This window comes from Colius striatus, chromosome 2, assembly GCF_028858725.1.
Source record: "Colius striatus isolate bColStr4 chromosome 2, bColStr4.1.hap1, whole genome shotgun sequence".
In the NCBI taxonomy this organism is placed as follows: domain Eukaryota; kingdom Metazoa; phylum Chordata; class Aves; order Coliiformes; family Coliidae; genus Colius; species Colius striatus.
The window spans coordinates 45,502,022-45,514,806 of record NC_084760.1 but is presented as its reverse complement, the minus strand read 5'-3'; the positions used below and the strand labels follow the sequence as shown (position 1 = coordinate 45,514,806).

Here is a 12,785-nt window from a genome sequence, read left to right as displayed (position 1 = left end):
CACGGCTCTGCAATAGCTCCAGGGATGGGGACTCCACCAGCTTCCTGGGCAGCCTGGGACAGGGGCTGACAACCCTCTCAGGGAAAAAGCTCTTCCTCAGCTGCAATCTAACTCTCCCTTGATGCCACTTGAAGCCATTTCATCTTGTAGCTCAGAAGCAGAGATCAACCTTCCCTGGGCCACAACCTCCTGTCAGGGAGTTGCAGACAGTGATGAGGTCTCCCCTCAGGCTCCTGTTGTCCAGGCTGAACACCGCCAGGGCCCTCAGCCCCTCCCCAGCACACTTGTGCTCCAGCCCCTTCCCCAGCTCCGCTGCCCGGCTCTGGACACGCTGCGGCCCCTCAGTGTCCCTCTGGCAGTGAGGGGCCCAACACTGAACACAGCACTCGAGCTGCGGCCTCACCAGGGCCCAGCACAGGGGACGGCCACTGCCCTGGGCCTGCTGCCACACCACTGCTGATACAGGCCAGGGTGCTGTTGGCTTCCTTACCTGTGTCTGAGATGCTGATTCCTGCAGAAGGTACAGCAAGCATAAGGGCCAAGTTTTCAGGCTGTAGGGCACAAGTTGCTCTAATCATGGAAGACAGGGATTGGCAGCTGCTCCTCACACGCTACTGCTACAAACAGTGATGGCTCCAGGAAGCACTTGGCTGCTCCAAGGACCCTTCTTGTTTCAGATTTGGGGTTAACACAATCCCAAGGTCATCTCACAGTTTTTACTCAATCTGGACACCTGATCACAAAATAAATAATTTCTTCAGCCTTACCTCTTAGTTCTTCTTGTGAATTCCTAACTGGGACAGATGAGCTTCTGGCAGATGTTTCCCTCATAGCCCTTCTTCTCATCTGCTGCCTATTACATCTGTACAAATTTAGGGAAATTAGGTAACATCCAAATGTAACCCTCTTAAAATAAGTATTCAGTACTAAGTTCAGGCTGATCTGTTTTTTCCTAAAGGAGCCATCCCCTCCCCAGCTCTCTCCCCTCTAACCATCTCGTGGATTTTTAAGCAGTTTCTCTGCAAAACATGCCCCATCCCATGCTGCATCAACCCTCCCAAACCCAAAGTGCTGGGGCCATTCGCCCTCTTCTGGGGGGCTTAAGTAGTTGTTTTTCACAGCCCACAAGGGGAAACAGAAGTAGCACAGGAAAACCACCCCCAGTGACTAAGGGCAGGGCCAGCAGCAACAACGCCCTGGCTAGTCTGAACCTGGAGAGAGTGAGGGGAGTAGGACAGACCTCAGCCTGCATTTACTTAGTGTAACAATAGGGAAAATGAGAATTAAAGCTCTCCTCAGGCTCTGCATGGGTCCATGGACCTGTAGTCTGTCCTGAGGATTCCCCCACCTCAATGGCTGTAGGCAAAGGGCTGTTTTACTGAGTATCAGAGGGAGGAGGGAAAGAAGGGAAAGCTCCTAGTTTTCACTTGTTGATGGGAAGGTCCTGAAATTGCAGGCAAGAGAGTAAAATTCTAGTTTGAAACAGATCTCAGCATCTTCAAGCGATGCTACTCCATTGCAAGGCCAAGAATACTTTGAAACATTTTCATAGAATAATTTTGGTTTGAAAAGACCTTAAAGATCATCAAGTCCATCCCCTCCCCTCACAGTGCCAAGCCCACCACTAACCCATGTCCCTCAGCACCTCAGCTACACGGCTTTGCAATAGCTCCAGGGATGGGGACTCCACCAGCTCCCTGGGCAGCCTGGGACAGGGGCTGACAACCCTCTCAGGTAAAAAGTTCTTCCTTATCTCCAGTCTAAACCTCCTCATGTGCAACTTGAGGCCGTTTCCTCTTGTCCTATAATTCCTTTCTTGGACATAGAGACCAACTCCCCCTTCACTACAGCCTCCTGTCAGGGAGTTGCAGAGAGTGATGATGTCTCCCCTGAGGCTCCTGTTGTCCAGGCTGAACACCCCCAGGGCCCTCAGCCCCTCCCCAGCACACTTGTGCTCCAGCCCCTTCCCCAGCTCCGCTGCCCGGCTCTGGACACGCTGCGGCCCCTCAGTGTCCCTCTGGCAGTGAGGGGCCCAACACTGAACACAGCTTCCGCAGGCCCTTTCCCTGCGGGCAGCTTTCCAGCCCCTCTGCCCCAGCCTGGAGCGTTGCCTGGGGTTGGTGTGGCCCAAGGGCAGGACCAGGCCCTTGGCCTTGTTAAACCTCATCCCATTACCCTGGGCCCATGGCTCCAGCCTGTCCAGGGTCCTCTGAGGAGCCTTCCTGCCCTCACACACATCTACACTCCCTCACAGCTTCGTGTCATCTGCAAACTGACTGAGGGCGTCCTCCATCCCTCACCCAGATCATTGATAAAGCTGTTAAACACAACAGGCCCCAGTACTGAGCCCTGGGGAACACCACTGGTGACCAGCCAACAACTGCATTTAACCCCATTCCCTACCACTCTTTGTGTCTGGCCATCAGCCAGGCTTCCATCCAAAGCAGAGTACATCCATCCACGCCGTGCACAGTTTGTCCAGGAGGATGCTGTGGGATGCTGTCACTTTGAAGAGATGAAGCGGATTAACATGTGCAGACTCCTCAGCTCTAACGAAGATGTTTATTTAGGTACTGCAGCTGCATTGCATGTATAATACAATATTACAGTAATTTAGTATTGTACAGAAATAATTAAAAACTTTACAGGTCATTACAAAGTATCTTTGGATTTCAGCTCATTTAAAGTACACTGATCAACACAGAACGATACCACAGCGTAAAGAGCCACTCTTTATATACAGACCCACCACATTTACAGAAATCAACAGAAAGAAGAGTTGGGAAAGGCTCTTCCTGAGCCTTTCCAGTGAAAAACACACAGGTGGTTTAGGAGAGGAGTTGAGAGGGCAGAAACCAAAGCAAAGACAGCTAAAGAAGATCCAGGAACAAGACACTCATTTGTGATCCCAGTTCTAGAATATTTTGTAGTGTGACCTTTACTTATCACGATCTTCCTTTCCTAAAAGGGAGGTGGCCTTGGGCCGCTGTAAAATCAGCCCCCGACCCAGGGATAAGGCACTGCAAGAAGGGAATTTCTTCTGCAAAGATTGGCAGTACCAGTCTCAAAGACTCATGGATAGCTGTGCTACATGCAAACGGGACTGTACAGCACCCAACCTCCTTTCATGCAGGTTTTCACGAGGAACAAGAAGAGGCTCTTGGTTTGTAGGAGAGCAAAGAGAACATCCCACCTCGCCAGGGGGCTTTTGTCTCAACCATTGACAAAACTCTCCTCTTAAGTATTACTACACACAACTCATTTCTATTACTTTTCCTCAACTAAACTGCATATTAAACAGCAAAGGGCAAAAGCCCTCAAACTGAAAAGGTATTGTGTTGGACACAGAGATCAAAACACCATAAGAACACTAAACAGAACACTGCAAAAAGGCTTGGCTTGGTCTGAGAAAACCCAAAAAAGTCCCTCCGAAAAGCCTCCTCTTGGCTGGCTTGGGGCAAACAGCAGCCTGTGTCAGAGCCCAGGCACCTGCAGAGCTGCAGCACCATCATTTCCCATCGACACATTTCCCACCACAACAGTTTTCTACACCCAGAACCCGAGACCTATCCACGGTTCAGGGATACAAAAAAGGAAGCTCATGCTGCCAAGCTAGATGGGAGATGGGACACAGTGACAGTTCCTGCATTAAATATTCTTCTTCCCTGTATAAAGTGCATGAAAACCTTGGAAAATATGCATAGCTATTGCCACACCAGCCATGGCTGCCGGGCAGTTCCAGTTAAGAGCACCTTCTCCTTTGTGCCAACTGTAGAGTTAACATTACCAATGATCATATATATATGTATATCTTACCTTCATTATGGTTTTAAACTGTTTTCTGGTTAGTTGGCTGAGCTGGTGCAAAGTACCAGATGGCTTTAAGTAGAGGGATGTGCACTCACTGTGCCAAAATCTTGGAGAATCTCTTCAGAAGCAGCTGTGGTGATCAGGGGGAGTCAGAGAAGCCCTCTAAAAACACACTCATGGCCCAGTTTGAGTCGTTGGGCTTTCTGAAGCTTGTGCTGCACTGGGGGGTGTTTGGGTAGAATGGCTTCAGTTTTGGGGTGGGATTTAAGGTGAGATTTTAGTATCAAAAATCAAACAAGATGGTAAAAACTGAGCGCACTACGAGTAAAATCCTCCTTCTGCCAAAGTCAACAGGTGCTCTCTTAATAGAGCCCCTTCATCGTGCTCATCATCCATTGGTGTCTGGAAACAAACCAGACAAATTTAAGACATTTTGTTTTCAGGAGAAGTTATCTTAGAGGAAGCAGCAAGAATAGTCTCTTAAAACCATGTTTCCCCACCCCTCTAAATAAGGCTTGTAACCTAACCGAGGGTGGGTAGAGGAGGAAATGTACCCGATATCAGTCGGTTGCAGCCTCCAACCATGTCCCCCAGATGGGCAAACACTGAAATACGTCCTTCTGCGGTGAGAGCTGTCGTACAAATACAGCCAGCGGAATTTACAGTGGGTGGCAGAAATAGTCAGCTGTAAACCCAACCACCTTCTGCTTCACCCTCGCACTCCTGCGCCTTCAATACCTTCACACTGGTCCCACAGAGCTCTGGTCCTCAGCACCAGCAGGGCAAGAAGAGAGGCTTCAAAAAGGATTTGGCCAGGTTCTTCCCTTCATCTCTCCCCCAAAGGGGCCACCCAGCAAACACCAAGAAGTTTTAAAGACATCCCTAACTCCACTAAACAAAATGCCGAGGCTGAACCCCACTAGCTATTCCACATTAGCTCCCTTCCCGCAGCACATCAGAACAAAGTGCAATTAGAAGAAACTAACAGAAGAAAACTTCCAAGGCAGTATAAGAGGCAGCACGTTCATTAGTGGGTGGTCTTTCATCAACAGGACTCATTATACCCCGACACGAAACGTTTGGGTGTGTGAATGACATCTATAAAAACCAGGTACAATTTCAGACTCAATCCGTCAGGACTAAAAACTTCTCCCATCGTCTCGGCTTTAACGGACAGGAGCTTCGTGCAAAGGAAGACGGAGGAAAAAAACCCTGTACACTAAAAATATCTTTAAAAGCTGCTCTGTACATTTTATATTAAGATTTCTTTAGGAAACACTGAATCTAGTTACACAAAGCTGAAGGGATCTACAGATCCCCCGCAGTACTACGCATGCTGCATTGTAACCCGTCCCACTTCTGCTACAGATTAGTTTCTATTTTAATTTTATTCCTTCTGCATAAATGCTATTAATTACAGTAAATCAGCATAATTATCTCCTTCGCTCAGCACCCTGATCTCCTCTGGTGACAATGTACCTTCCCCTCGGACCTCTGACCCAGACGGTTAAGGCACTTCGATACCTGCGTGCGGCACGGGCGGCAACAACGTCTGGATTAAAGTTTAATCATTAATTTAGCATCCTAAACATTCCCCACATAGATAAAACGTCTGTTGCTCAAGCTCTCCAACCTCCTCCGACCCCCATCCCCATGATGACTAAACAAGTTACAAACAGCTCAGAATATAAAAGGCTGTGGCGTTTCTGGATTTGATAGAAAATGAGTGTGCGTCCGTCGATACGTGCACACGTAGGTAGGTACAGGAATAGACCATTTGTGCCACAGGCAGTTAAAAGTCAGCCAGGGTTACCAAAAATAAAACTGAGTTTGATAAAAGCCAGCCCAAACCTCCTCATTTTCAATTCTGGGGACTCTTGGGGATGGTTTGGCTAGCGAGGGAGGCACCTCTCCTCTTTGGCTTGACGCTTAGTGGGGTGTGAGCAGAGCTCCTCTGTGCAACATCGGGGGCTGGGTGATTGTAAAGCGCAAACATCTCACATTTTCAAAGAATAAATAAAAATAAATAGGGTGGATTAATCCTGTTGTGAGGGCGGCGACTCTCTGCTTTGCAGGACTGGTACGAATCCGAGTGTCTCCAGAGACTGAGAGGGAATCTCAAAGCGCGGCAAGTGCTGCCGTCGCCCCAAAAATCCTCTCCGCCTACAGGGCAGAACCAATGAGAAGGTCCCGACACTTTGGGGCAACAGAAAGGGGATCCTGTCATGGTGAGAGCGCACGTTAAATGGATTAGACAGCAAAATGGCTCAACTCCCCTCTTTCACAAAAAGATGGGATCAAAAAATATTACAGAGAGGATCATGGGCTTTCTGCTGCTCCCGACAGGTCAGCCAGAAAGACTCTGCTAATTTCCACAGGAGAGGGGGACAACAGGACAGAAACCACAATGGGCACCAGTCCCAGGTCACACAGCTGGGAGCTGTCGCTTTTTTAAATAAAAGGGGTTTTGGAGGTTCTTTATTTCCAAGTGAAGTTTTACATTGGCCCCTCTGCCTGCCTGGAGTTGTTCTACCTTTGCCTTCTCACGGTGCATTACATGATATGGACGCAGCTCTTATGAAATTAGAAAAGATCTGTTATCTGGGGGGCGGGGTGTGGGGTTTAGGTTCAGAATTGCCAGTCACCTCAAGAGAAGCACTGGTGCGTGGGTAGCACTTTGCAGCTATTGGAAAGCCAAGCCACCATTTGAACAATTCACATGTCTCTTCCTTTTCTGAAAGGCGGAAGAGAGCAGAGCTCACACCCACCCACCGCTGACAGCTTTCACCAGCTGCTGTCACTCAGATGCTCAGGTGTCACAATTTGTAACAGGAAACGGAGGATGTCGATCCAGCACCGGGACGAGGCAAAGAATTAACATGTCAATCACCCAAAGCTGAGGGGAGAAAACCCAAAAACCTTCATTAGTGTTTGCCACATACTAGGAGTTCACATGGTTGGTTCAGCTTCCCGAAGCCAGAAGACCCGCCGCTCCCCTGGCTGAGTCGCACGGCGTTTCCTGCGGTGGGTAAGGGCTCAGTTTGCCCAGGATTTCCTGTTTTCCAAGTTTTTCTGGCTCTTCTCTGGTCGCAGTGGGGATCCTCCTTCTGATTTCGCCAGGGCTGTGAGGGAGGCCAGGTTGGAGGCTGAGCCAGAGAAGTTGCCACTCTTCCTGTTCTCGCTGCCGGCTCCTCCTTGCAACCTCAAGCCGGTGCTCCGCCGTCTCGCTGGTCCCGTGGCTCTTTTAACTCTGCCCGGTTTCACGAGCAATCCATAGCCTGGATTGCATCTGAAATAGTGCTTCCCTCCAATCGAGCCGTCGTTCTTACCTTGGAGTAAGGAAAGAAAGAAAGAAAGATGAGGAACAACATGGCTTTTATTCCATGCATGTGGCGTGCTACCGGGAGGACGCCGGAAGGAAGCGCGGGAAAATGTTCAGAGGGAAAACGACTGTTCCCTGTAAATCCTCTGTGACAGTGAGACACCCAGGAGGAGGGAGCAGTGTGGGCACTAGAGGACAAAGCTGCTACAACAGCAAACAAATCTGAAGACTGACACACTTATGGACATAAAGATGAGTCTTCCAGCTACCAGAGGAGTAGAGAAGTGGGAGTAGCCTTCCCACAGGAGGAAAGAGAAAAACCCAACAGCTGGTTTGATATCTGAACTTGACTGAATTCTCAGAGGAAGCAGTTGGACTGGGTTCGGGGGCAGGCTTGTGCCCCGGTGGCACCAGAATATTCCACTGCGAACACCAGCAAAGCCACTGCAGAGACAGTTACTCTGAACGGGACACTCTACCTTATTTTTCCTCCCCATTTGCTCTTCAGAAGAATTCTTCAATTTCCCCAAACCTGTTAAATAACCAGTTCAGAAACAGATGTCTCAGCAAAGTATCAGGAAGGAAAAAAGACATTTAAAAGAGCTTTTGTTTTTTTGAGTTGATGAGATTCTGAAGAAGACAAATTGCTTCCATGTCACAAACCCTCCTCAGAACAGAGAGAAGAATTTCTTCATGCTGATGCTGTTGAGATCTTTCAATTTCTCCCTTTAGATTGTTTAAAAATTCTCACCATGACTCTTCTAGGTCCCAGGAGAGAGACCACTCCCCTCTGTAAAGGGAATGCAAAAAAATGCCAACAGCTCTTTACATGCCATAAAGTCACCTCATTAGTTTTACAGGTATTTCCTTCTCTCTGCTACTGTTACTGTGCTGAATCCTCACATGGCCAAGGACTCGGACTTCCTACACCTGTCCGCAGTGTGACAAAGACACAAGCTGGTGACTCTATTTCCCAAATGAAGCTCCAGATATGCTAAAAGCCAGTGGTGCTCTAACAAATCAGGGACTTAAACAGAAAGGAACATTTGCAGTTGAGTCTTCAACAGACCAAAAATCCTGTAGCCATTTGACTCTTCCTCAGAGAGTGAAGCTGATGCTTACTGGGTACATGCAGACAGCTTCACAGGATTAGCACTGTGCACTTGAGTAGCCAGAGAGGGAAGGAAAGGTGACTTCAAAAGTGGAAGTGAGTCTGTACATAGATAATTTAATTTCCTTTAAATAAGTAATGATCCTGTGTGACCTACTCTAGGTAGCCCTGCTCTGGCAGGGGGGTTGGACTAGATGATCTTTCAAGGTACCTTCCAACCCTTAACATTCCATGACTCTGTAATTCAGGACTGAGCATCAGGTCTACAACTTCCAAAGGGATCAGAGCTACAGTTTGCTTTCCAGGATGGCAAACTCCAGAGAGTTTTCTGAAAACAGCTTGAAACGACTGCCCAGTTCAACTTTTATGAGCACACCATGCACAGGGAAGACAACTGCTTATTTCATGGGAATCCTGGATCCTTGACACAGCGTTTATCTTGGTGAAGGGCTCCAGTCCCAGGGGAGCATGTGGCAGAGACGAGTGTGGGCATCTCCCTGGGAAGTGCTGATTCACCAAACAGGGCCTGCCCTGCAGACCTGGAATGCTACAGCTTGGTCAAGGGGATTTAAATACGGAGCTTTATGTGCCCTTGGTAAATGAAACTCTCTTACTGTCAAAGGCAGTGGTAGCTACAATTCTCCACCAGTACGCTTTGCCTTCCCCCAATCCTGCCTGCCCTTGGAGAAATCAAGTCCGCTGGACGTGGCCATGAACCTGCAGAGGAAAGGAGCCTTGAAGTCTGGGGCTCCAGCAGAGAACATATGCCGGCCACCACCTTTCTTTCATTTTGTGCCAAAGTCGCTGTTTTTCTGCATCATATAACAAACAGATCCTTCCCAGGAACAGCACCCTTGTTTCCAAAAAGTGTGTATTAGAGGCTAAATTCTGGGCAGTCTACAGTTGTGCAGGTAAGAGTCAGACAGGAATGACAAACCAGAAGGTGAAGGAAACCTTAAGTCTAGTCTTTTGCAATTTCACAGCTTATATTGAAATAGCTCGTGAGAGTCTAGGTAATCTCTTTGGAGACTTTGCCTCTTATTGAGACTAAATGTTCCTTTGCTCACTTGAATCGCACAGCTCATGTTGTGCTCTTCAGCATCCTAATCCTCAGAGCGGAAGCCAAGAAGGGAACTCTTTTGACACAAGGCCTGTCTCCTGCATCTACATACTTGCCGAGCTGCATTGTAAAAGCCGTCCCTGTTCCTATCTCCACTGTAAGAAGCCAATGCAACAACTGAAAAGGGACATAATTCAGTCAGACATCCGTGAGACAAGGTTTACAAAGGCAGACTAGAAAAAGGTTACAGCAGGGAAAGATCTTCTCCATTTCCCTCTCCAAATGCACCTGGTAATGCTAATGAACCGCCTCCCTCATCAAAAAGTGGCACTAAAATGAGCACTGCAAATTCTGACACGCCATCTGTTTTGCACTCAATCTTGTTCATACTTTACCTGAAGGCAAATCCAGCTCAACACCGACCCACGTTCCCTCCTGAAAGTCTGTGGGCCCAATATATCTCACGGTGCCTGTCTTATTTGCGCCAACTGTGACATATTCTCCCTCTTTCAGCCACTCAGGAACTTCATTGGCATCTTCCGAGTCAGAAATCACCTCCAGCTTTTCCTCTGCCATCTCTGATCCATTATGGTTCAGTCCACGGGCAGTGGATGTGCTCTTTTCTCCTTCTTGCTGCTCTTCTGTGTTGAGTGAACACGGGGGATCTGTCCCCAGCATGCTTGTAAAGGACTTCAGCTCTGATGTCTTGACTTTCTGGATTTTGAAGGGGGAGGCTGCAACGCCAGGCTGGGACAATTGGTCAGGACGACTCTGTGGTTTGGGAAACCCCAGCTCTGAAGCCCCTGAAGCCACTTCTTTTTTCCTAGCTTGTCCTGCTGGCTCCATTGATTGTTTGGGTGATGACTCCTTCTTTGGAGTGGAGGTAGAAATAAAGGTTTTTGCATCTGTGGCTACAGAGGCATCATTTGCCTGTTCACTTAGAGTCACAGGAGATGGACAAGACTTTGATTTCAAAGCATCATTTCCATTCACTTCGATGCCGTCTTTAGGTCTTGCGTGAGCACTTTGAAGGCTGAAGGTGGATGGACTGTCTCTTTTAGCACTGAGGCAGCTTTCTAAAGAACTCTCTGAGTGCCCTGGCATGTCAGGAGAAGAGACTTGAGCCACGGTGGGAGCTGGGAAGTCACTCACTGCAGGCATTTGCCCTCCTGGCTGAGCCACAGCATCACTTCCAGCTGCAAGGGCTTCAGAGAGGGTGGCTGTTGAGACACTATGAGAAAAGTATCCACTGGAGGCTTCGCTCAGAGGACTTGGGGGTCCTTCCTGGGAGTCCTGAGCCTGGATGTCTCCTGTGGGCTGCTGCAAAGGCACTTTGGGTGTCTTCTCTGGACTCTTGTCTGCCACAGACCTCTGCACTGCAGTTTCGAATGGCTGTTTCCCTACTTCCTCTTGGTTAACCTGAAACAGAAGAGGATAGGGACTGTGGAGCTCTGCTGCCCAAAATATCAGGGCTAAAAGGGTATGATGCAGGGCCTCTGGGAAATGCTAAAGCCTTCAGTTTATCTAAATCCCTGTGTTGTTGCAATCTGCAGAAGATGCGAGTTGATCTGAAGGCAGCTCTGCCAACCTGGTGGGATTGTCAGCTCGTTCCTTCCATTAATAAGAAAGTGTCAACTAAAAGAAATACGTCCCCCAGTATTTACTGAGAAATTATTTATATTACAGGAATGGTCATCTGCTGTTTGAATAGCAGGATTTATATGAAATGTGAAACAGCCACAATCTATAAGTCTCTCGCAGTTATTTGGCTTAAGTCTCAAGACTGATAAATCATCCTCTCCAACCCAACTGTCACTTACGTCCCCGTTTCCAAATGCCATTCCCACCTCAACGCCGCCAGCCCCACACACTTTCAGAGGATGAAATTAACTGCACCTCATGAGATTAACAGCCCATTTTAGTGATGTATTTCTTGGCTGTAAAGTTTACTAAATCTGATAGATCAATATCTTTTGCCAGCACATGTACTCTAAAAGATTAGGATGTCTCTAAATCTCTTTGGGATGGAGCGGGGAGGCTGCTAATATGAAGGGAGGGGGTGGGGGGTGGGGTGGGAAGTGGCTAGATGAGAGCAGGTTTGCACATATCCTGTCTTAACTCTCAGGTGTACATTTTTCTTTACTGTTCAAAGTTTTGTGGTTTATCCCATCTGGTGGTTAAGTGTCCCAAACCACAGGATTATTCTGAAGGGCCTTTGCCACTGGAAACTAAAGTAGCATTTGAAGAAAGAGGGATTTGGCTGAATTACAAGAATTTCAGAACCAAAGGCTAGCTTGCTATTGTTACATGAAATGTAATATAGGACAGTTCTTTGAAATATTCCTGAGGATTAAAGACATATTTCTAGCTTTTCTGTGAAGAGGACAGTGTACACGTGCACTCTGGACTTGTGCTCTTTCTTTGGGTTTTCCCTGTTAGGCGTTCAGTTAACACACATTTTGCTAAGACAATAAAGGCACAGTGGGGGAAAGCCGATTTGCTGTTCATAAGACAAGTTCTGCTGAACTGTGGGAGATCACAGGGTCTATTTTCTCTCCAGCTTGGCAAGAGCCTTTTTTATGCCGATATCATGAATTGGCTAGAAACGTAGAAAAGAGAAATAAGCTCAATGCTCAGAACAACAAACACGTTCTGCTTACAGGAAGCGTCAGAAACGAGCAATTTGCCTTTTAAAGCAACAAACCAACTAAATTTTAGCTAGTTAACTGCTAAGGAAATCATAATCAGGTGTCCTGGTTTTGCCTGGGCCAGAGTTCATTTTCTCCCTAGGGGCTGGTACTGTGCTGTGGGTTGGATTCAGTGTGAGAATAATGCTAAGAATGTACCAATGCTCTAGTTGTTGCTCAGTAGTGCTTATGCTAACTCAAGGACTTTCCAGCTTCTCATACCACCCTGACAGCAGAGGCTGCTGGGGCACAAGGAGCTGGGAGGGAGCATGGCCAGGAGAGCTGACCCAAACTAGCCAAAGGGCTATTCCATGCCACAGGACATCGTGCCTGGTATAGAAACTGGGGAGAAGTGGTGGGGAGGGGTGAATTCCTGCTCGGGCATTGGTCAGAGAGGGGTGAGCAATTGCACTGGGCATCACTTGTCCTTCTTTGGCTTTATTTCTCTCTTATTTTCCATCACAGCTATTATTATTTTTTTTTTTATTTTAAGTACTAAACTGTTCTTATCTCAACCCATGAGTTTTAGTGGTTTTTCTACCAGCTTTCCCCCAGTGTGGACAGGGAGGACTGGGCGAGCAGCTCTGCGGTGCTCAGATGCTGACTGGGGTTAAACCATAACACCAGTCTTTCAAACCCAGATGTGTAACCAGTAATGTAAGAGGAAACTTTACCAAGACCTAAGAAAACAAAGCAACACACACTGCATCTAATTCTCTGACAGTGAAGAAACAGAAGAAATGCAACAGGTTTTGTGTAGCTAATCCAGCAGTTGCTTTTGCCACCTCTGGTTTC

General features: G+C 47.7%; 1 protein-coding gene across 6 annotated transcripts in view; it reads right to left on the bottom strand.

Annotated features, from left to right (window-relative positions):
- Positions 1-2,548: 2,548 nt before the first annotated feature.
- The window catches only part of KIF13B (kinesin family member 13B), a 132,074-nt gene continuing 121,837 nt past the window's right edge, over positions 2,549-12,785 (bottom strand). For all 6 annotated transcript variants that reach the window (XM_061990138.1, XM_061990141.1, XM_061990140.1 and 3 more), the window contains 2 exons: positions 9,699-10,722; positions 2,549-7,139 (listed from right to left, as the gene is read on the bottom strand). In XM_061990138.1, the coding sequence (XP_061846122.1) occupies positions 6,847-7,139; positions 9,699-10,722 (1,317 nt within the window). In that variant the 3' untranslated portion in view covers positions 2,549-6,846. The remainder of the gene's footprint in view (positions 7,140-9,698; positions 10,723-12,785) is intronic.